The 26,070-nt window shown below is 40.1% G+C and overlaps 1 protein-coding gene across 3 annotated transcripts in view; it reads left to right on the top strand.

Annotated features, from left to right (window-relative positions):
* LOC137518797 (cadherin-7) overlaps positions 1-18,992 on the top strand; it is a 370,823-nt gene extending 351,831 nt beyond the window's left edge. For all 3 annotated transcript variants that reach the window (XM_068237112.1, XM_068237113.1, XM_068237114.1), the window contains 2 exons: positions 12,155-12,406; positions 17,292-18,992. In XM_068237112.1, the coding sequence (XP_068093213.1) occupies positions 12,155-12,406; positions 17,292-17,785 (746 nt within the window). In that variant the 3' untranslated portion in view covers positions 17,786-18,992. The remainder of the gene's footprint in view (positions 1-12,154; positions 12,407-17,291) is intronic.
* Positions 18,993-26,070: the final 7,078 nt, after the last annotated feature.

The following is a 26,070-nucleotide window of genomic DNA, read 5'->3' as shown; positions in this document are numbered from 1 at the left end:
TGTGACTGAAGACAGTACAGAACACATACAGCCTGCTGAGCATCTTGTGGGGAGGGAAATCAGGGATATAGCAGCCAGGCAATTCACAACAGCCCAGTCTCTCACCTGCCTCTCTTCTCCATGCTGCAGCCACACTCAGGGAACACGTCTTGCTATATGTGTTTTCTGAGGCCTTCTGACCATCAGCCCCAGCAGCTCCACAAGGCTCACGTAGCACAGGACAGAGCAGGGGGCGAGGTTAGAGCAGTTAGTGCCAAGTTCACTACTGCAGGGGGAAACTAGAAACCTCAATAACAGGGCAGCAGAGAGTGACAGTCAGGGTGGAAGGCAGGATCTCAGCCCCTGTTTAAATGGCTGCAGTAGAGATGGCAATTTAGTTCTGATGGTCTGGGGAAGAAGCTGCTGCAGCTCATCATTCTCCCACCCCTGCTTTCAGTGGCACTGGCCCCTACCTCTTCCTGAGTCCCGCACTTCACTTCTTTTACTGGCTGATGTGTATTTCTTCTTCACGCTGGGCTGGAGCCTTTGAACCTTGCCGCCCCAGCCCAGCATCACAAGGGGGGGCGGAGCTACATGACACACACAGCCCAGCCTGAGCCTGCAGCAGCCTCTCAGCGTGAATGATTCATACGCTGAGAGGAGAAACTTTGTGCTGCAGGCTAGGATTTGTTCACCCTAGGAGTGGAGGAGGGGCCCACTGGAGATGTAGAGGCGGGGACTACCGAGCAAATCCTCGGTACTTCGGTGGGTCAGTCTGAGGCTGTGTGTGTGTGTGTTTGACCTTGACTTTGAGTTGTTGCCTCAGCAGAGGTAGGTGGACCAGGACTGGTAAATTGTCAGCAGTCAGGAAGAAGCAGCAAATCAGACCACTTGATTTTGGACACAAAGATGAGGCAGGTTAATTGTTTATTTTGGTAAATTATCCTTTTTTTAATACATGGCATGTTTGAACTGTGTTATTTGACTGTTGAAAGCAGGGACTGGCTTTCTCTATGTGGCCCAGTCATGACTTTTTTTTACTAATTCTCCTGAAATGTAAGGAATACTTCTATGTACATTCTTCATAAATATGCACCGCTGTGTCTGACATTGAAATGCTTTATTTAACTCATTCTTTTCCTATTGGCATTTTAAAAATGAGCTAGTAAGTGCCCTTGTTTCCTAATTTTTATTTTACTTTAGTACCCATTATTTTTTTAAGTATTTATATAGCGCCGACATATTACGCAGCACTGTACATAGTATATTGTCTTGTCACTAACTGTCCCTCAGAGAGGCTCACAATCTAGTCCCTACCATAGTCATATGTCTATGTATGTATCATGTAGTGTATGTATCGTAGTCTAGGACCAATTCAGGGGAAGCCAATTAACTTATCTGTATGTTTTTGGGATGTGGGAGGAATGACAGCCTATGACAGCCATTTGCACCGATTGGCTGGCTGTGGGAGGGAGAGGGCATTAGTAAAATAATAAAAAAATAGGTATATTTATTTAAAAAAACAATACATATTTATATAAAAAACATAAACATCCTGGGAGAGTTCATTGCCTGGATAAACAATGGTCCACCGGCCTCAGAATGTGATTCAAATTGTTTCGGGGAGTCCCACTAGGGTGAGAGGTCCATCACACCTCTCAAATGCAGTCCCACAAGCAAAACACATTCCATGTAGGACTCAACTAAGGGTTGAGTCCTACATGGAATGTGTTTTGCTTGAGAGTTCATTGCCTGCCACCAACAGAAATATCTGTTGGTGGGCAGGAAAGGTGGGGGGGATCACTTGTGTGCTGAGTTGTATAGCCGTGCAGCGAGGCCTTAAAGCTAATGGGAACTGTTTTTTTTTTTTAAGTCAGATACTCAACTAAGGAGAGGGAGGCTCTGGGTCCCATAGAGCATTTCCTCTCCTCTCCTGGTGCCCGCTGCTGTCCTGGCTCCCCCGTAGCGGTATTCGACTGTTTCGGTCAAATACTGCTGTCTCCCAGCCGAAGGGAGGCTTCAGAAATGCTTCGGGAGCCCGGGTGCTCCTGAAGATGGGCCGCTCTACACTGCGCACGTGCGCGCACCTTCTATGACGCATTTGCATGTGCGCCACCTGTCTTTGGGAGGACTCGGCTCCCGTAGACTTCAGAAGTCCCCTCGGAGGGGGGATGCGAACGGAAGAGCCAGCGCAGCACCGGGGGCACCGGGAGAGGAGAGGGATGGCTCATTAGGACCGAGCCTTCCCTCTCCTTAGGTGAGTATCTGCCTTTTTTTTAATATGGGGTTACATTAACTTTAAAGATGCAGTGGCCCATTTTGCAAAAAATAGCCTGGTCTTTAGGGGGGTTTAAGCCCGTGGTCCTCAAGTGGTTAATGCTTATCTGTATCCTTATTGGAGAGAATTTTTTCCCTGGTTTCTTTCCCTGGGATTTCTGTGGAGCTTGTAATCCAGCAGACAGAAAAAGGATGACAGAAATTACAACTGCTTTTTAGTAGGTGGGCTTTTTGGTCTCTTTTAGTCCCCTATAATCTCCTTGTGGTTTTGGGAGCTGGTTGGTTACTGTGTAGTTTTACATTTTAATTATACAAAAATATTGTGTTTGCTGATATCAGTTTTGGAGATATTTCATCACTTCCTGTCTAGACAGAGCAGTGAAAATCCAAAAGAAATTCTAACTTTTTGCTATACTATTCTAAACTACATTTATTGAAATCTCTTACTGGGATTTAATTTCACAGAGTCAGTAGTGTTATATTTTTTTTCTTTTGTGAAATCTCATATAGAGATATGGGGCTTTATTCACAAAACGGTGCAAACTGTTAGCACGCTGTGAAAAGTGCTTTACGCGAAATTTCGCGTGATAACGGTTATTGCACACAAAAATTCACATTCACGCACAAACGTGAATTTTTCAGACATTAACGGTCAATACATTTGCATTATCACGTAAACACGGATGTAAATGCGTGAAAAATTTGCGTTAATGCGCGAACGCAAATTTTTGCATGCGATAAACAGTTTTTTGCACAAAACCCGTGTGAAAACGCGCTACAACGTGCAAAAAGCCGTGCTAACAGCCGTGCTAACAGTTAGCACCGTTTTGTGAATCAAACCCAAGGTGTTGGAATAAAGGTGCCTTTAACATTGGTAAATCAATTTTGGAACTGGGTATAGCTGTAGCCATTTGAGAAAGTATTGTTGGAAGAATCTACACTGTTGGCAGCATGCTCTTTTTGGCTCAGAAGTGATGGACATTCTGCATATAAAATTCTAACAGCAGGATTAGCTTTTCAATATCCTCTCTGCCCAAACAGACATCTTCAAACATTGTAGCTTGTCTAATATCTATACTGCTTTTTTTGTGATCTTCTTTTGAGCCTCTTCTTTGTAAACACAGAAGATATATCTTTGTGGGGTTATGAGAAGTGAAGTGGTGATGCATCAGGTACTGAATTTGTCTTTATTCAGCCAGGCTCACAATACCTACATTGGAGTATACCTGAAAAACCAGAAAGATAAAACAGGAAACAGACACAAAAAGGGAATGGGATATTTAGCTATCAACATATCTCAGAAAGAATAGTCCCATGTAGTGGCACACAACAGGGACCCATACATCAGATGAGCAGAAAGTCTTGCTAAATACATTTACTAGTGAAGTGACGTGACCGATGTTCACCTCGGACATCTAACATGTCAATTTATGTGCAGAGAAGTCCACCATGCTTAATCTCCTGCACGCTATTGGATGCTTCCAGTTTAATTTTACTGCTCTGCAGTTCACATTTCCTTTACTGGCTTTGTTCTCTGGAACCTAATCTCACTTGAGGGCTGGCATTAAACAATAAAAATACCATTCTGTTTTTCCTTAACTAAAATAAAATATCTCTGTCACTCTGAACCTTGAAATAACAGCCGTATTCACGGATAGAGTTGGGCCGAACCTCCGATTTTCGGTTCGCGAACCGGGTTCGCGAACTTCCGCGGAACGTTCGGTTCGCGGAAAAGTTCGCGAACCGCAATAGACTTCAATGGGGATGCGAACTTTGAAAAAAAAAATAATTATGCTGGCCACAAAAGTGATGGAAAAGATGTTTCAAGGACGTGAACTTCCGTAAAAGTCCGTGGACTGGCGAGCTAGGGCAAACCGCAATAGACTTCAATGGACAGGCGAACTTTATAAACTACAAACACTGTTTCTGGCCACAAAAGTGATGGAAAAGATGTTTCAAGGGGTCCAACACCTGGAGGGGGGCATGGCGGAGTGGGATACATGCCAAAAGTCCCTGGGAAAATTACGGATTTGACGCAGAGCAGGGTTATAATCCCTAAAGGGCAGAAATCCCATCACATTCCTAAATTGAAAGCATAAAGTGCTTGAAAACATCTTGCGTGTACATACATGGAGCAGCAGGTAGTGTCAGTAGTGTACTGCTTTTAGAAATGTCGCGAACCTCCGTTTTTTTGTTCGCGAACCCCGTTCGCAAACTTCTGCGGAAGGTTCTGTTCGCGTAAAAAGTCGCGAACCGCAATAGACTTCAATGGGGAGGCGAACTTTGAAAAATAGAAAAAATTATGCTGCTGGCCAGAAAAGTGATGGAAAACATGTTTTAAGGGGTCTAACACCTGGAGGGGGGGATGGCGGAGTGGGATACATGCCAAAAGTCCCCGGGAAAAATCTGGATTTGACGCAAAGCAGCGTTTTAAGGGCAGAAATCACATTGAATGCTAAATGACAGGCCTAAAGTGCTTTCAAACATCTTGCATGTGTATACATCAATCAGGTAGTGTAATTAAGGTACTGCTTCACACTGACACACCAAACTCACCGTGTAACGGGTATACAGTGGCGGGTTCACTGAACAGAACAGGTATACAGTGGCGGGTTCACAGAACAGGTATGCAGTGGCGGGTCCACTGAACAGAACAGGTATGCAGTGGCGGGTTCACTGAACAGGTATACAGTGGCGGGTCCACTGAACAGAACAGGTATGCAGTGGCGGGTTCACTAAACAGAACAGGTATACAGTGGCGGGTTCACAGAACAGGTATGCAGTGGCGGGTCCACTGAACAGAACAGGTATGCAGTGGCGGGTTCACTGAACAGGTATACAGTGGCGGGTCCACTGAACAGAACAGGTATGCAGTGGCGGGTTCACTAAACAGAACAGGTATACAGTGGCGGGTTCACAGAACAGGTATGCAGTGGCGGGTCCACTGAACAGAACAGGTATGCAGTGGCGGGTTCACTGAACAGGTATACAGTGGCGAGTCCACTGAACAGAACAGGCATGCAGTGGCGGGTTCACTGAACAGAACAGGTATACAGTGGCGGGTTCACAGAACAGGTATGCAGTGGTGGGTTCACAGCACAGGTATGCAGTGGTGGGTTCACAGCACAGGTATGCAGTGGTGGGTTCACAGCACAGGTATGCAGTGGTGGGTTCACAGCACAGGTATGCAGTGGTGGGTTCACAGCACAGGTATGCAGTGGTGGGTTCACAGCACAGGTATGCAGTGGTGGGTTCACAGCACAGATATGCAGTGGTGGGTTTACAGCACAGGTATGCAGTGGTGGGTTCACAGCACAGGTATGCAGTGGTGGGTTCACAGCACAGGTATGCAGTGGTGGGTTCACAGCACAGGTATGCAGTGGTGGGTTCACAGCACAGGTATGCAGTGGTGGGTTCACAGCACAGGTATGCAGTGGTGGGTTCACAGCACAGGTATGCAGTGGTGGGTTCACAGAACAGGTATGCAGTGGTGGGTTCACAGCACAGGTATGCAGTGGTGGGTTCACAGCACAGGTATGCAGTGGTGGGTTCACAGCACAGGTATGCAGTGGTGGGTTCACAGCACAGGTATGCAGTGGTGGGTTCACAGCACAGGTATGCAGTGGTGGGTTCACAGCACAGGTATGCAGTGGTGGGTTCACAGCACAGGTATGCAGTGGTGGGTTCACAGCACAGGTATGCAGTGGTGGGTTCACAGAACAGGTATGCAGTGGTGGGTTCACAGCACAGGTATGCAGTGGTGGGTTCACAGCACAGGTATGCAGTGGTGGGTTCACAGCACAGGTATGCAGTGGTGGGTTCACAGAACAGGTATGCAGCCAGACAGGAACAAGTTAAGCCTAACTAATCTTTCCCTGAGAGACAGTCTGCAGCAGCTCGCCCTACTCTCACTAACGCAGGCAGCACACGAGTGACCGTAATGGCCGCCGCTGCCTGCCTTATATAAGGGGGGGTGGGGCTCCAGGGGCTAGTGTAGCCTAATTGGCTACACTGGGCCTGCTGACTGTGATGTAGAGGGTCAAAGTTGACCCTCCATGTGCATTATGGGGCGAACCGAACTTCCGCAAAGGTTCGCCTGCGGGACGCGAACGCGAACCACTGAAGTTCGCATGGAACCGTTCGCAGGCGAACCGTTCGGCCCAACTCTATTCACGGATACGTGTTCTCAAATGCATTTTCTCAATCCCTCCTACACTACTCAATTAGCTGTACTGGTTATAAATGAAACTGAGACTAAATGCAGCAAATGAAAGTAGAATTTTACTTATTGCGCAAATGGAACACAATCACTTTCTACTACATTTATATACACCTAATTGTGTTGAATTATTATTATTATTATTATTATTATTATTATTATTATTATTATTATTAATATTATTATTATTATTATTGTTGTTATTATTATTATGTTATTTTATTTATATTATTATGATTTTTCATAATACAGCTCAGTGGTATTCACTTAACTTGTAAATAACATTCCATTTAAATCAGAAAACACTATACAATAAGGAAATAAACACAGTGTAACAGACAGTTTCAACAATAATCCAACAGATGTCATACACAAATTAATCGCCTGTTCACCTCATATTCTTCTGATCATAGGTCATGGACTACAGTGTTGGCTCTTATATATATATATATATATATATATATATATATATATATATATATATATATATATATATATATATATATATATATATATATATATATGGTAGCTGAGTTGTATAAGGAAAAAGATAATAGTTAAAACAGAGGAAAGTAGCTACCACAATATGTCACTCATTATAAATCCAAGCTATATAATTACAGCGTAATCCTAGAAAACATTAACACACTATAACATAAAGTGTAAAGGCCTCGTCTCCTTTCTTTTTCTTGACCACACAAGATTGAGAGAGAAGTTTGCCAACATACCGTACCGAGATAACAGTCCACAACCTCACTAGCGCCATGGGGGGATGAGGTAAGATGGCACTTATTCCCAGATAACAGGTTTCTGAGCGTAGATATTTTACTAGACCCATGCACCAGGAGAAAAAGACATAGGTATCAGCCATCAGCATTTGTTAGCGTGCCACTTGGTGGTAACTCTAACTGAAGTTGTGGCCTTAAGAGCTTTCGGACAGTCAGCTGGAACAACAATATTAAAAGAGGCCAAGAGTTGCAAATCTTCCTGGAGAGAAGAGACAACGCAACTTTTGTTATCAAATTAAAAAATTAGCTTCATAGGGAAACCTCATTTATAGAGGATCTGTTTATCTTTCAGCGCCCTTGTGATTGGTTGGAGTTCCCTTTTCCTCTGTTAAGTGTTTTGATAAAGATCTGCTTAAAGAATGATCTGTTTGTATGGGTTAGGTAGGAGTAGGGATGGTCGGAATGCCAATTTCCGATTCCGCAGTAAATCCGCATTCCGTCATGTACCCTTTAGAAATTTCCGTGATTTCTGGCGGAAATCCACCTATGGCGCTTGCATTACCGATTTCCGCATCCGATGCGGAAATGCAATTTCCGATCGGAATTTCTGAAATTTCATTTCTACGGAATCCGAATGAGCATCCCTAGGTAGGAGCCATTTTGCCATGTCACTATGTCTCTTGGTACGGCATCGGATAGGTGCTGGTGCTTGAGGAGCCTACGTGCCCTTTCTATTGTTAGCTCGATTTCAGTTCATGAGGGTAGTGCAGCTTTGCTTAGATTCATAATTTTTTTTTTTTTTTTTATAATTTGGGGCAGTTTGCTCTCAGACCTTTCTAGACGTTAAAGCAGTAGAATTAGCCATACTATGCCAAGGAAAAAAACACATATATAAGTAGATAAATACTTGATCTACTTACATAACACATGTATTGTACTGTCCACGTTTTGCTTTCAATGAATTTTATATAGTAAATGAAGAGAATTCTGTTCCTAGTGGGAACCATGTCTTTTGCCCACAGCTTACGCTAAATCCTGATGTCATTTCTGCCCTTTACTTTTTTTTATTTTCTCCTCCAATCAGTCACCTCAGCCTTGCTTGTAAACACAAGTGAGCAGGGGATCATATTTCAGATAAGTAGCTAGGCAGCAAATAAATGGAAGAGGAGGAATATATTTGTTATAGATAAAAAGAACCCCTAGCATGCGACTGTTTGGCACTGACTACTAAAGGGCCAGTGCTCCTTAAGTATGTATGTGATAACTCCAAATCATAACAGCAGAAAAAGTTTTAAAAGTTTTAAATGCAGGATTAGCATCTTTATCACTTAATACACTCAGACCAGTTGCTGTTGAAATTTGATTTTTATGGTGACAATCCCGCTTTAAGTTGTTGCGGCACCCCTGATCTTACAAATCCCCGCCCTTATCCTGTAACCCGGTTATGTTATCTGCTTGAGCATTAATTACATCCGCCATATTGTTGTGTGCATTAGTGAGCTCTGCCACTCTCTGATCTGTGCTGTTAATTCTGTCTCCAGCCCTTCTATTTCCTTTTTTTAACTTACAGTTCCTTTGAGCATTCTCATTATTTGAGCATTCTCATTCAGCAAAGACCCCTTAAAAACTAACAGGATATCTTGTATGTGAGGCTGAGGCATCTGAAGCAGTGATTTATTCTATAGCCCATTGTGCTGTGATAGTTGCTAAGTCCATAACAGGACTAGATCCTGCGCCTGTCATCTGACAGTTCCACTGTACGTGGGCGGGCCTTTTGTGGGCTTCTGGATGAAGGGGATCCTCAGTTCTCTGGGTACTGTATGAAAATATTCTGTGAACAGAATATTCAATGTTAACATACAATTCTACCATTTCTGTAGTAAGTACACATTTACAGATGTCCTGCACTCTCAAAATAGATTGTGTCTGGGGCTGCTAAATTTGATTATACTCATATTACACAGAGATTGTTAGCTTCCTGTTTACTTTCAAATGTTATTTCTTTTCTTTCCTTATCATGTTTATAGTCTCTTGAGGCCACAGACATACAGGTTTCCATTTATCAAAATGTCATTACTGAACCAACTTTTTTTTTTTAAGTTATCAGTCATTGAAACTTGGAATATGACAACTGCATTTTTAAAGTTTGAATATTGCTCTGACACATTGATATATAAAGCCCATAACAATATTGAATCAGTATATAAGATGATGATTGCTGTCATCACATATTGTGTGATCAGACCTTCAGGAAGTCGGTAATGCCCTGTTAGTTTGGTATCGAGATCTGCCAAGTTACAATCAACAAAATGCACCTGACACTAGTAGAACTATGCAATCCTGTGCCCTGAAGCAAAAGTAGGGTGATTTTTTGGAATTAGCTGTCAATATGTCATCAAGAAGAATGAAAGTTTGTATTTGGAAGTGTCTGCCATGCAGAATTGTTCTAAGATCATTACTTTTTCCTAGAAACCTTTGAGAATATTTTCATTCCATAAATATAATAGTATTGCTTTCTATGAGGACAGGAAAAAATTCAACGTTTTTATTGTTCTCATTAAATCCTTAGATTGTGATGCACAGGCTGTTGTATGAGTGTTTACTCCCCAGCTGCCTGACCCTGGTTTCTGCTTGCATAGATTTTCAGTGAAGTGAGACAGAGTATCTTTTTTTTTGCTTATGAATTGATCATTGGTAAGTCTTATAAATCTGCAATTTTTTTTAATGTACTTGATATAGAGCTTTGTATATAGTCAAACAATAAATGGCAGTGGCAGCAATACTGGAGTACTTAATTGAATTTTGCAAACTCCTAGGTTAAAGTGGTCTTGAATTTGTGTTGCTTATAACACAACAACAACAACAACAACAAAACATTTGTAAGGCACTTTTTTCCTGAGTAGCTGAAGTACATAAACTTGTCACAGATCAGTACATAGTGATGTGTACAGGGGATAAAGTTGTAACAGATTAAACAGGTGGCTTTTCAGTTTTGAGTTAAACGTGTCCACTGTTGGAGCTGTTTTGTTTAAGTTTGGCAAGGCATTCCAAAGGGTAGGGACAGCATGACAGAGAGCACTGACTCCAAAGGGTTTTAGTTGGACTTTGGGGGTGGTCTTGTTATTGAATCCTTTTGATCTTAGGTTGTGGGAGGTGTGACACAGTTGCCACAAATATTCCAGGTATCCGGGGTCTAGGTCATGCAGGGATTTCAATATTAGCATGCCAGTTTTGAAAAGGATTCCCCATTTTATGGGTAGACAGTTGAGTGAGCAGAAGATTGGTGTTATGTGGCAATGGCAGGGTTAGCTTGTTAACAATCAGCATTCAGCAGCATTCTGTACTAGCTTCAGGCAGTGCAGGTCTTTATTTGGCAGGCCTACATAGAGAATATTAAAATAGTCCAGCTGTGATGTGATGAAGGAGCAAACTAGGATTAGAAGATCCTCTGAAGGAATGAGGTGCTTAATAGTTGCAATATTCCTTAGGAAATATGAGTCTAAATACTTCCTGGGCCACTGACATTGTGGGGAGAGGTATGTATGCAATGCTACATGAAACTATATATACTTACCCTGATAATGGCACTGTGGGGAGAGGTATGTGTTCAATCTTTACATTAATCATATATACTTATGATAACCATGGCTCCACCTCTTTATTCTTTTTTTACTGGCAGCCAAAGGATTAAAGGATTGCCTGTTTCTGCATCCTGCTCTGATTGCCTTCTACCCCCTCCCATAATTGCACTCTTAGTTTGCCCCTTCCAGCCCACCTGATTGCTCTCCTATCTGTGGGGGTGGCAATCCTGGTTGAGTTGGGCAGACCTGGTTCTTGCCCATATGTGTTCATGTGTGTACTTCAGAAAGTATGAGCCCTGATAATATATAGTGATGGGCCAAATATAAAAAAAATTGTGAATCTGGAGAATCTGCAAATCTCCATAGACTTCAATGTCAGGCTAATGGCCACCGACTTCAGCGGTTAATTGCAAAGCCCCCTTATGTACTAGAAACACCACATTTTTAGGGTAAGTGGAGGGGAGCAGTGGCTACAAGAGGGAAAAAAATCAAAACGACCTTATAGTTTTTAAGAAAATCAATTCTAAAATTTCATAGGAAAAAAGAATACTTTTAAATGCAGTAAATAACAGATAATGTAGCAAACCTAGGTAGCCACTGTCTCACTCTATATACCCTGAAAATTAGGTGTTTCTAGCATGTAAGGGGGCTTTGCTATTAACCGCTTAAGTAGGCAGCCGCTCGTCTGCAATTAAAGTCTATGGGAAAAATGTGAATGCAAATTTTTGGGAAAAAATTTGTGTTGAGCGAGAATTTCGAATACCACTGGTTCACTGCAAAGTATTCACTGGCAGAACAGTTTGGCATATCTCTATTAATATTCTGCAACCCTCTATAAGGGTGGGGATCAACCTGTCATGGACAGGGTCACTCAACTTGATGCCCTGTTATAGTATTGCTGTACAAAAATGTAAACATCTAAATGAATCCCACTTTAAGTTTAGATGTGGTCATACAACTTCGGGTTACAAAAAATATATTTTTTTATCTCAACTATACTTTATTTCCATTTTGGAAGGAAAGAGATGCAGCAAACATTGTCCATACATTTTTTTAAAAAGTTTAAAAAAAACACTATAAATCAGTAGATCATAGATTAAACAATCAGTTCAGTCATTTGGCCATGTGGATTGGCAGGAGTCTAAAAGACCCCTGTCTTAGTTATCGGTAATAGGGTGCTGGAACACCGAGTTGGACACCCAATGTGAGTAGTAGCTGATTGAATAACCAATAACGTCAGGGGTTGTGAAGTTATTTCAAATAATTGAATTTCTGATTTTTTTTATCACAAATATATAAATGCAAAATTTTCTCAAAATGTTTATTTCTCAACACTAAATCTTCAACCGTTAATATGTATTTCTAAACAGATAATACAGCTTCAGTCATAACTAAGAAAAATGGATTCCGGAGGCAAGAACAATCCATATTTTACTTACCAATTGTCATTGTGGACAGTGGATCTCCATCACTAAGCAGCACCAATACGCTTACTATCAGAGTGTGTGACTGTGATGCAGATGGAATAGCACATACATGCAATGCTGAAGCCTATACTTTACCTGCTGGACTGAGTACAGGAGCTTTAATTGCAATACTAGCATGTGTTCTAACACTCTTAGGTAAGATACAATGTTTCACACAGTTGCTGACGTGTCCATGTCTTTAAAACCTCTGAAGCATTTGTTTGATTCGTTACTTAAAGAGGAACTGTAAGGTGGAAATGATCCAGTGGAAATAAACACAGTGTTAAGCTGATGGCAGGTTTGTCAGGGAAAAACCATTTCTCAGACGGGAAAAAGTCCTGCAGCCAATGGAAGTTCAGCTGAAAAGGTTAAAACCCCTATCACAGTGTAGGTCTAATTAAAATTCAGCCTACTGATGCACAGCCTTGTGGGTAATGACATCACATGAAGCTCATTCCTGATTTGCTTATGCTTATATTTGAGGCTTTGTATCTCAGTACTCATAGCTCCTACAAACTCTGAATTTTAAAAGTAGGGGGGGGGGGGGGACCTCCCGAACTACCTCTGAGCCAAATTTCAGCCCCCCCAGCCACTGGTTCACAAGATAGAATTGATATACCATATCTCTGGAACCAGGGCGCTGCAGTTTGGCACAGAGGTAGTTTAGGGGGTCCCCTCCCTATCTTTGGAGTGTGTAGGAGCTATGAGTGCTGAGATATTGAGCCTTTAATATCAGTAGCATAATTTAATATTGTAGACTTAGGAGGATCAGACACAGCATCAGCACAGCAACATAGTGGAGAACAGAGAAATAGCAGCAGCACAGGATCAGACACAGCACTGACACAGCAGTCTAGTGGACAGAGGATAAAAATCAGAAATAGCAGAAAATAATACAGAGTGAAAATCTGTTTCATAGTGAAAATTGTGGCAAAATGTTGCCCCAAACATGTTTGCCATTCTTGTTCAGGGAATGAGTATCGCTCCCTGAACGAGAATTGCAAACAGAATTGCAGCAAGATAGCAGATATTTTGCAGCAATTTTCAGTGTGAAACAAGGTCCTAAGCAATCTGGATAAACTTGGGGATCTACATAAAGAAAAAAGGGGCGTGTTTTCAACTAAGGAAATTAAAAAAACACCTCTAGCTCTGCATGCCAGTAATAGCCATGATTCATCCCATGCTGGATGAAACACTGTTTTATATACAGTATATTTATACCACACTGAGGATTTTTTTTCCCTCTCTTTTGCTTATCTCTTCTTCTTTTTCTCATAACAAACTCTCTCCTTTGTTTTGTATTCTCAAGTCATTTCCTCTCACTGGCTCCAGGAAATTCCAAGACATATTTTTCAGAGAGTCTTGTATTTAAATGTAGATTTATTTAAAGAACTGAAATTTAACATAGCCTTATGGCACAAACAACACATCCATAGATGTATATTATGACTCTGACAAAAGACCTGAGAAGGTCAAAGAATTTGTTAAGCCCATAAAGCTGGAAAAGGTTACAGGCAGATACTGGGAACTACGTATTACTCCTGAGCAAAGTGGGCAGTAATGGGATCCACCTGTGGCTTCTGGCTGACATTGGAAACTGCCTATGACTTCTGGCTGATATTAAGGACAATCTATGGGGAAATCCAACATGATAACCTTGATGTCATTGCCTTACACAGAATCAACACAACCCTTTCAGTTTGGCTGCACTAGCGTGACAGTCAGGACATTGTTCACTTGCAGACTTTTCAATCAAGACTGAGTGAACAGACCCTTACAGATTACTTTGTGGAAAAGATGAATCCTTAACCACTTCAGATTCCTGTGTGTGACCCTCATTTCCTAATTTGTCTCCCTAAAAATTGCAGGCCTTGAAAGTCACTTCACTTATTTACAATGTGTGCACATGCACACCCCTGCCGTTCGTGTTCATGCACTTGTGTGTGCACTTGCTCTATAGCAGTAATCGTTCATTAAAAGTTTTTTATTTTAATAGTTTAACAATGTCCCATTAAATAATAAAGTGTTTTCTCCCCTGTGGCTAACTTTTACCCCCTACTTAACTAATTGACTTCTTGTGTTGCCTATACTTATCCTTAAGATTTATGGACACATGTAATGGCTGCAGCCCGTAATGATTTGATGCAACGGTTTGGGAACCCAAGCACATCCAGTCATTACAGATGCACACACTGGTGATAATGGTACTCTACCTGCCCAACTAGGGATGAAATATGGCATCCATTGTATCATTATAAATCATGACAGGCCAAATAATGTATTTTGAGGTGTTTTACAATTGTGGCACATGTCACGTAAAAATTAGGAAGGGTTAAACATGGAAAAATGCGTAATTTTTGTGTTTACGCCTAATATTACCTGATCAACAGCCTTTGAGAAATTGAAGAATTCTTAGGTCAAATATTACCAAAAGAAAGCTTATATTGTACTGAAAAAACTATCTATCACTTTGGTGGAATACATAATAAAAAGTTATTACTGTATCAATAATGGCACACTGAAAATATTAACCTCCCTGGTGGTATGATTATTTCCAGATTTTAGGGTATTTTCTGAACATTTCAGACCCTAAAATCAGGAAACGATCATGCTGCCAGGAAGCCGCCAGCAGCCCCTGCTCTCACTCCCCTCCATGGGCTCCAGCGCTGCAATTTTACCTCCATCCACTGGGTGGCGCTGTAACACTTTGGTGAGATCAATGACAGTGATCTCACCAGATTGACTCAGAGCCTCCAAGGACACGAAATAGAAGGGCTACCAACGTCTGGATCACCCAGGAGATATGTAAAAGCTCCCGACTGCCTCCATTCACTTCCATTAAGCCTCTGGTGGCTAGCCCGAGCTCAGCTCAGGATTACCACCAGGGAGGTTAAAGGAGTAAAAACACAGGGATATGAATTGGTTAAGAATAAGGATTTCATTCTTCATTGTCTCTTAATTTCATTTAGAAAAGGTTTTTTTTAGTCTATCTCTTTGTAGTTATGGGTACTCATATGATCCTGTGCTAATTCCATAAGGGGAATGACAGATATCCTGGGAACCCCTTGTTAAAAAAAGTATTCCATATTGAACCTCAGGTGTCTTCTAGGACTTACTCCAACTCCCCATACACTGTGCCTCCACTTTACACCCACATATATACGCATATCATAGACAGTGTTTTTTGCTGAAGACACGTAAGTGCTCATAACTTATAAATACAAAGTCACAAGGTTTACAGTAGTGCCCACTGCCCAGGTGCTTCATCTATGTTTTGCATTTAAAATATATGCCTCAGCCCTCAGCCACATATGATTGTTACTTAAGGTACATACTCACGGGGGACCTTTGTGGCTAGTCGCTAGCGCACAGGGGACACGCGCGACAGCCCCGCCCGTGCGACAGCTGTCCACACGTCTCTGCCCAAAGGCAGAGACATGGCGGAAGCTGTCGCCGAAGGTTCCTCCCCCCGCTGGAAGCTCCGGTCAGTGTTTGCGTGTTGCTGTCGCTAGTCCGCATACACACGGCGGACTAGCAACAGTTGCGGCGAAGTTGCGCCAACAGCTGTAGCAGGCGATTGACCAAGTCAATCGCCTGGCGACAGCTCTAAGTAGCGTCGGTTCGGGGCGCGCGTGTCATACACACGGGCGACCTGTCGTCGCATCAGGCGTGTGCCACGTGGTTGCAGCGACAGTTGAAGCCTGTGTGTATGGGCCATTATTCCATTAGAGAGGGTAGCATTTAGTTCCATTATATACACTCTGATTTTCCAGATAACACTAAGTCATATTAGATTTTTTTTATTATTTGTACTACATTTGCTATTTTAGCTAGTATATAGTTTTAAATATGGCAGTTTCTGGTTTACATGTGGGGCATATTGCCTTCCAGATGCACAGTGTCAAAATTCATTATATTAATATGTGAATGCCAAAAAAATGTTATGTATTTTTTTAGCTTCCTAATAAGTGCACAGGAGAAAAACAACATTCATTTATATATGGAAGTTGTCATCTCTGAGTAAAAATAATTGGTGAGATGCAGAAAAGTACCTTTTTTTGTAATTACAGCCGATACTACCCCTACTTGTTTAGGCAATATTAAACCATTTAAATGTCATTTTAAAAGGTCATGCAGTTTTCTTCAAAGCATGTCTGTAAAGTTTTGTTAATATGCCTGAAACCACTGTCTCCTCCATTTAATTTAAAAGTGAAATGCTGTTTACAATATTTTTCAAGCAAACATTCGGGCTGATCTAGCAATATTTTACATTTGCAAGGCATCTACTAATATATGGATCATTAAAGGAAAACCTGGTAGCTACTACATGACAGGCAATTTATTGCTTGTTATATGTGTCAAGGGATGCTGCAGGAAAAAAAATGTGCGTTGCCCCGTTATGGAGACAGAGACCGACTTTTAATAGTATTCCCTATAGGCTTAAACGTAGAAAGGAAAATCTTTCAAAGGAGGATACAGAAGATAAGTATTGTAAATTGGGATCATTTATCTCATAGTGTGCAAAATAAATGTGAAATCACATATTAACCTTATGAATACTGAGCCACACAGGCTCTCACCTAGAAATGACAGCTATTTAGGATGCTATTACTTTTTAAATTAGATCAAGGTTCCTCATATTAGAACATTGTGTAGTCTACTGAATATTGAAATAATAAGAATTGAAAAATAAAAACAATTATGGTGGATTTGTTGTATTTCTATTTTGGCCCATCAACCTCCTAATTTATTCATTTCAGCACAATGATATAATTGTCCTACTGCCCTTGTACTATTAGGATGGACAAATGTTGCCTTTCTGCCTGAGGTCTTTCCGTTAGGCCTTAATGTCACCTTGGGATCTTATAGTTTTGCTGCTTGATGGAGCACCCATTGGCAATATTGTTCATGCAGGGGGCATCCCATCCTGAGAGATTTGACTTTAATACTCAGAGACAGAGAAAAGAGAAGTGTTTTTTGATGTATTGCATTATTTGATTACTTGACATTAAGTCTTTTTTTTTTCTTTATTTTAATGCAGTGCTTGTTCTCCTCATTGTGACTATGAGAAGACGGAAAAAGGAACCATTAATCTTTGATGAAGAAAGGGATGTTAGAGAGAACATTGTAAGATACGATGATGAGGGAGGAGGTGAAGAAGATACGGAAGCATTTGACATGACAACTTTGAGGAATCTTAATGTTATGCGAGACAACAAAAGCAGAAGGGACGTGACTCCGGAAATTCAATTCTTAAGTCGTCCATCTACCCGAAGCGCTCCGGACAACTTAATCTTCAGAGAATTTATCTGGGAAAGACTAAAAGAAGCTGATGTGGATCCCTGTGCTCCCCCTTATGACTCCCTACAGACATATGCATTTGAAGGCAACGGCTCAGTTGCTGAGTCTCTTAGCTCTTTAGAGTCAGTCAGTTCAAACTCTGAACATAATTATGACTATTTAAGTGACTGGGGTCCACGTTTTAAAAGACTTGCTGATATGTATGGCACTGTTGAAGACAACCTGTATTCATAGCATTGGACTACATGCGATAAATGCACTGAACTGACACTCAGTAAAGACTACTGAGATACCTGTGTGCTCATTTTAACATAGTAGAAATTTGATTTTGTGAAATCGATTATTTTTGCTGCCCGAGGGACTGCACTGGCCAGAAATCGATGTACATTTTCAATTCATTATAAGCTAAAAACAGTTTGCTAATTCACCAGTGTTTGAATGCTTATCTTATACCTGCAGAAATCCATATAAAAGGTAATTTTGGTAGCTGTGATTGGGGTGCATTGCCTATCAACAAATTAAGATGAGCTAATATATTTCCTTAAAGCAGACTTAGAAACTTTCAAGAAAGATAAAGACTCACATCAGAGGCCACATCTTGCACTTGTTCTATTATGTACTGAAATTACCACACAGATTTGTCTTTGTTGGAAACTTAGAATGTAGATAATGTACGGATGATCTACTCGTAGGTCGCTTTTCCACTAGTTAATGGAATCAAAATCGTGCTGCAATTTAATTACAATTCTTTCCACTGCTGCGATCCCACCGTGATCCATCGGATGTATGATGGGATTGCAGTGCATTTTGCATTTGTAACCAAGAGCAGGCCATTGCCGAAATGCGTGGAAAATTGCGTTGTGGTGTGATTGTTCTGCAATTTTCCTGCCACCTATACAGAGTACAGGAGCTGAATCAGACACAAAACATGTAAAGACCATGATTGGGCTTGAGAGAAAAATAGGCCGCAAAAATATTGCACTAATGGAAACAGTTTCCACGATTTCCGTTAGTTAAGCAGTGCTTAGCAATTTGTGATCTGCTACGAAAGAGATCAGGGGCCGTATGCAATTCATGTTTTTCCCCTGAGTTTTCTCCTAAGATATATTTTTTCTTCTTCAATTTAAAATAACTTTTTAGCACTTAAATGGAAAAAAAAGTACCAAAAAGTAGGTGAAAAAGTACTGTCAAAATTATTTTGAGCATTTGTTTGCTTGCTGCTGGTTTAAAAGGCATTTTATTTACGAGTTTGGAAAATATCACCTAGGAGAAAGCTCAGGTTAAAAAGTGATTTGTATATAGGCCTCAGATCACAAAATGCCAGTAGAGTAGTGGAGAAAGGATTCTGCACCAAATGATAATGGCAGCAATCATTTAACACATTGCCATGCTGAAAGAAAGCTCATTTTAGGCTTGCGTAACTGGTAATGAGGAGACTGAAACCGATTTTATATATATATATATATATATATATATATATATATATATATATATATATATATATATATATATGTATATACATATATATATATATATATATATATATACATATATATATATATATATATATATATATATATATATATTGTATTCAGTAAGGAGTTCATTGGGCAAGACTTCCTAACACTGCTACTGCTTACTGAGTGCGCTCTAGTGGCTGCCTCGCAAGCGCTTTGAGTCCGACAGGAGAAAGGCGCTATACAAATACTGCCATTATTATTATTATTATTATTATTATTATTTGCCGGAATGCCAGGTTATGAGGCTATGTTCACACGGACATTTGCTTCTAGACGTCCTATCTGGCATTACTGTGGTTGAAAAGGAATTCTACCACCATAGCGATAGCACATGTTCTACAGTTAAAATATAGCAGTTTCGCCTGCCTTTCCATTGTGTCTCTATAAATATCCTGAAAGGTTACTGAATGCATAAATTATCTCGGCCTTCTGCTCCTGTGTAATTATACTACTGTCTGCAAAGCTGTAGATCCAACCAAAGGTCAACAGACAGGTAGTCACAAAGCCAAATAACGATCTACATCTTGCCTGCAATATTATTGCTTTAAGTTGCTTACCATTAAATAACAAACATCCCAAAACTAACTATTTAGAAGGTACTAATAGTTTATTTACCAAACATCTCTCTCAGACTCCAGCATTAGGATACATTTTTACTTTCCTAGCTGTTATTACCACCTGTTGCAGGCATCATAAGAGGATTTTGCACCTCATCCTTGATCTTCTAATTATTCAGTACAATAACAGACAACAGTTTAGATAAGAAATATGAAAACAACAACACATTCAACAAACAACAACACATTTAACAACAATGAACCAAAAATATCTGTGATCATAGCATTAGTTGAAATATTGAGTACTGGTAGATATTAATCAGATGCCCATTCTTTACCCAATTATTGCTAGCTAGAACATGGTAGAGAGACACAAGTGGGAAGTGGGAATGATACACAATATACATTTGCATAGCTTGGTACTGATTTTAGCAGTGAAATCTTGCAGTTGCAGCAAAGTGATTGGTATTAGACAATATTTTGTTTAAAGGGACTCCGAGCTCTAAATAAAAACAAAATTGGTACTCACCTGGGGTTTTCTGCAGCCCAGTGGCCCATTTCTGACCAGGCCCTGGGAGAAGAGCCAGATGGACGCCGTGGGACCTCCCGACCTACACTGGGCTGCAGAAAGCCCCAGGTGAGTACCAATTTTGTTTTTATTCAGAGCTCAAAGTCCCTTTAAGTCTTATGTAAATAACAGGAACATTATTATTGTTTGTATGATTCATTGGGCTTAATGCAATTACTAGTGGTGATATTGCTGTGCAGAGAAAACGCACATTACAATAGCAATATTACTGGTACTACCGCAGCAGTGTACCACAAGTTACACTGTTTGCGTGACCTACGGTACTCAAGTACCAGGAGAGTTGTTATGGTAATACAAAACACTAATGAGCATTAGCGTGGAAAGGCTTGCTAGGACCACACTAATAGCGTACCAGTAACAAAAAGAATTTCAAATCAAATACTGCTTCTGTCCTCCAGAATCCATTAAAAAGGGTAACACTGCCAGAACCCTCTCAGCCCCCCCCCCCCCACACACACACACACGCACGCACGCACGCACACACACACACACACACCATATTCAGAGAGAGCTATACAAGTACTGAAACATTATGTTCGATCAAATGACAATGTTATCACTTGTTATTATATGACATTATATATATTTTTAGTGCTACAATTTCAGCAATAAATTACAGGTCAGAAAGTAATATTGCATCATCAACATAAACTATTTTGCAGGTTGTTGTTTTTAAAATTTTTACATTATTTTTGAGTTTTTCTTAGTGTGCTAGGAAACAAAAAAAGGTTAATATACCTGATCTAGTATCAGGATTACACACAAACAACAAGAAAGGTTAAGGCCTGTTTCACAGTGCAACGTTAAAGTCGAACGTTAGAAAATGTTTTAACGTGGACTAACGCACAGCAATATTTAATCTGTGCAACATTCACAGTGCACACGTTGCGTTGTGTGTAACGTGTAGCAATATTTAGAAGTGCTGCATGCTGTGCGTTTAGCAATAAATCTGCTGCGTTGTGTGTGTTGCACATGCTCAGTAATGGTTTTTTTTATGTAACGCATGTGCTGTTTTCGTTCCATCATTGCGCGATGAAAACGGCGCACCAAATGCAGGGCTAAAGAATGTACTATAACATCCAAGTTATTGTCTTTCAGTGCATTGCATTAGGAGCACGTTATGGGACCTTAATGTCGCACCAAATGCAACGTCCCACTGTGAAAGAGGCCTTATACCTGATCTAGTATTATAAGGATTACACACACACGCACACACGCACGCACGCACGCACGCACGCACGCACACACACACACATTTTGTTAGATTAGCTATGATTCTCGGTTTTGTACCTAGCAAGATGGCCATAAAGTCATATTATGTTGCATTACCCTTCTTGACCTTGACTACAGATAGTGTACTAACTAGGCCCCAGGATAAGTCGATGTGTTGGTGCGGTAATAGAATCTATTAATGGCTGTATCAAGAAATGGAGATTAGGGAAAATGTTCCAGGCTAAATACACTAATCAAAGATCAATTTTGGAAGAAATTGTTCAGACACAGCTACGCTAACTTTATTGCGGTAGACTAGGGTGGAAACCTAATATTCCAGTAACATAAGTGTATTTTAAGGTTATATTAACTTCTAAATTACCATATTCTTATACATAGCACAACATTTTTTTACATTAATTAATACAAAAAATACATAAATGCATAGACTGTACATCCCAGTTTATATAGTTAAAAATAGAGTCCAGCAGTCCGTGGTAACTGCATATTAACCGTTTCACCATTTACTAATCTGATTAAGCAGCAAATCACATTTCATATTACAGTAAACCACAATTTTATTTTGTAGGCACAGGTCCCTATACACTTTCTATTATTCCTTGTAATTTTCAGATTAAATGCATTGGATATATAGAGTTTATATGTAGATGTCATTATATTTAAATATAAAATTATTCAATAAACGCATGGCGTCTACAAACACATAATAATAATAATTATTATTATTATTATTATTATCATTACTATTATTATCCTTTTTTTCTCATTTGAAAATATTTCATTAAGCGTAAGTATGTTCCATTGTATGGTAGAATATTTATATTAGAAATAGTGATCAAAATTAGATCTACTTTGTTGGACACAGGATTGAAACCACTTTACACATATTGGACTAAAAAAGGATCATATTTGTCTTCATTTAGTTCACCCAGGAACCCTACAGTCTTTCTAAGGTTGCAAAATTCCAGCATTTACTTATTCCATTGGTCATGCCACAGATAAACATTGGAAGTTTGTGGGCCAAGGGTGTCCTTCATACACCATGACCTCTTAGTTATGAAATAATATGCTGCCTTAATATGTTGTAGCATGTCCCCAATAAGGAAAAAGGGGTTGATTTATTAAACCTCTTAAAAAGATAAATGAAAAGAATACCTACCGTACATAAAACATACCTTCTCCATAGTTTTAGGAATGCAACATGACTTGTCAATGACAGGCTGCTGTTGCAACATTTGATCATTTGTTCTTATTTTTTGTTGCCTTCTCAAAAAAAAAAAAGCCTTAATGGATTCAATATATCCCAGTAGATTGAGATGTTAGTCACAGTCACAGTCTCCTGTGGGAGGGGCTTCACCACAATATCAGCCATACAGAGCCCCCTGATGATCCATTTGTGAAAAGGAATAGATTTCTCATGTAGAATGGGGTATCAGCTACTGATTGGGATGAAGTTCAATTCTTGGTCATGGTTTCTCTTTAAGTCTCTGCCTCCCGGAATCTGTAGAGATCAGAATCCCTACTGGATCCCATTTATCCTGGGGCGTAACTACAGTGGAGCAGTCCCTCCGACCACAGAGGGACCCAGAGCTGTAAGGGGGCCCCGCTACTACTTCAGGTCCATCTTTCAGATCAGGTGTTTTGTAGCTACACTTTTATGAAGATTACAATGTTCACACTTTTTTATGATTTTTGCAAGATGGTCCTCAGGCTGTGAGAGTCTAAAGGGTTTGACAAGGGAAATGGAGTGAACATTGGAGGGCCCATCAAAGTTTTGCTGGGGGCATGATTTACAGTTACGCACCTGCATTTATCCATTGAGAATACAAGTTTTCAGGTGAACTGGTAAGGAGTCCAGAAAAGCCCCACACACAAAATAAATGGATGATTCTGATAGTTCAGATTAAGTGACAATTTAATAGTCCAATCCAGGCTGAATCATGATTTGGCAGATTTATTTCCTCATCTCTAATTTGAAATGTTATGAAAGGGTGTTTTTTAACTTGCTTTCTGGTTCATGGTTGTTGCTGACAAACTTTTTTTTTTTTTAGAATCTTTTTTCTTCCTTAGAGCATAAGGATGTTGTCAGCGTGTTAAGGCACATTCTGTATCTTAATATATTATTTCACAAATAGGTAATTACTATTTTGAAATACTTTATTGGCAATTTCATTTTAATACAAATTGGTCAAGAAGATGTGTGTAATATCTCCTAAAAAATTTTAGCCACCTAAACTAAATTAAAATAGACATAAGGAACAACTGTGGATTGACCACCTTGACCAAACTTAGTTAAATCAAAGGCAACTATATTTATATTAATGTAACCCTGAGAGAATTTCAATTCCAGCTCATTTCTTCTGTGTTCTACTTTGTAGTCTTCCCACAATCAGACAAAGTTTAATTGGGAAACAAACCTGAATCAAGATTTTGCTCATTTGACTTTAGGGAACTAAAATGCTATAGTTTGATATCGCACTTAATATGTGACTATGGAATGATTTGGTATTGTATATTGAGGCTTGTAAATATGTGAATCCTACAAGGAAATCTCATAACATTCATTCCGATTTCCTCCTACATCCCAAGAAAATACAGATAAGTTAATATGCTTCAAAGTAGGTAGATGAAGGGCGCCACTAACCAAATGTCCTAACTAACTTGTGGAGGAGGATTCCTCCTGCTGCCAATCCTTCAGGATCCGGGTGTTATTGGTTAGTTACGCAATCTATAATGAGTATGTCACCACCAATATTATGTAGAGTGGAAAAGCTTTATTGCTAATTAAAATAATTCTCCTGGAAATATACAAATAATTTTAAAAAGATAAAAAGTATTGTAAAAGAGAGAGGATGGAGTCTCCAGTGTATGCATACACTGCATTTCTCTACATCAATTCTAAAAAACAGCCTATATCTGAGTTACACTCACAAATCCTCATGCACTCACACATTGATCACATGCATACGGGAGCCACCTGATTCCTGTTGCTAGCTTTGCTTACTTTCAATGTACCAAATTACATCAGTCCAGAAAGCCAATATACAAATGCACCGTATTCCATACAGGCTACATTAATTCAAGTGGATCAGTGATACTGTAACTGCATACTCAGTCCTTTAAGGTCAGTATATACATGGGGCACATTTTTTATATAGATTGAGAAAGTCCAGAGGGAAACGTATTATCTATCTACAAATTCACGTATCTGACAGAGTGTTCCCTTCCCTGGAAGTGTTCCTCCATTTACTCACGGTTCCCCTACGTGTTCAGTATGCCTTCCTTCATGCCCCGGCCGGTGGCCTGTGTGTCAGCATCCTTGGGGCTAGCCGCGTTCTCCTCTGCGAGTGCCCCATTAGCCTATGCCATTCTCTGCAACCCATGCGGCAGCTTTCTGGAGTGTCGGCGGTACCTGGCAGGGACATCACTTCCCACAGGCATCCCCTGTGGTTGCGCTTACGTTCCACAGCTTCTCCGCTTCTGCTTTTTTGCTTCCAGCATAAGTGTGTGTCCGCAGTTTGCTCAGATTGGTGGGTGTCAATCATACAACCTTTGGGGCACCCCCTTTGCTCTCAGATCGACATGTTTCAATTGCAAAACCGGCAATCTTCATCAGGATCAAAAGGGTCCCTAAATTTGTCCTAGACTATGATGCATACACTGCACGATAGATACATAGACAATTGACTATGGTAGGGACTAGATTGTGAGCCCCTTTGAGGGACAGTTAAGTGACTAGACAATATATAATCTGTAGCACTGCAAAATATGTCGACACTATATAAATACTAAATGATAATAATACACCAGCAAAATGTATTGAGCCAGCAGTCAGAAATTGAAGTATGAAAATATTCAGATCCGAAGTTTGTAGTGAGTGTAGTTAATATTCTTATCTTTCTCGTGTTTATGGAATCGCAATCCCTAGGGGATTCTTTCTTGTATCACATATGTACAGAAAAGATCACCAGCAAAATACTTTTTCTTCTTAATTTGGGATTTAAGTATCAGACAGTTTACCCTCACTGTACAGTTTATCCATTTTAGCAACAAGAACTATCCCTAGAGCACCCAATGCTATGTATTTTGCTAGTGTGCCATAAGAAGTATAAGAAGTGTGTAGTATGACTTTCCATGCGCCTAATGCCTTATTACCAGATTAAGATAGGTGTGTAGGTATGGACTGAAGTGGGAAGAGGCCCTTTGGGTCCACAGATTTCATGTTTCAACTGTCACCATTTCACAGTTACCAGAATTACTTACTTAAATAATAGAAGTGATTACTATAATGAAATATTATTTTCAGAAAAAAAAAATCAAATATGTATAGAGGAATTCTGCACATCGAGGAGAGAAACGTTGCCATTGTTTTGTTTTGTCAGAACCTGTAAGTCTAGACTGAACAGTCTGGTGAGTAATTGTTACCAATTATCGGGGAAAGTGATTGTTTTTCCAAGATGGACCATCTATAAATATTTTTATTAAGCTGACTGATTATTCTTATTGTATGAGCATAATAAGAAGCAATAAAATGATTTTGGGTTGAACACTTAAGTCATCATGATAGTAGGTTAAAGAGGAAACCGGGCCTTGTGGATAATCTTCCACACACATTCCTGA

The sequence above is a fragment of the Hyperolius riggenbachi genome, chromosome 5 (genome assembly GCF_040937935.1).
Source record: "Hyperolius riggenbachi isolate aHypRig1 chromosome 5, aHypRig1.pri, whole genome shotgun sequence".
NCBI lineage: Eukaryota > Metazoa > Chordata > Amphibia > Anura > Hyperoliidae > Hyperolius > Hyperolius riggenbachi.
The sequence above is the reverse complement of the archived record's forward strand: the minus strand, read 5'-3'. Positions and strand labels throughout refer to the sequence as shown.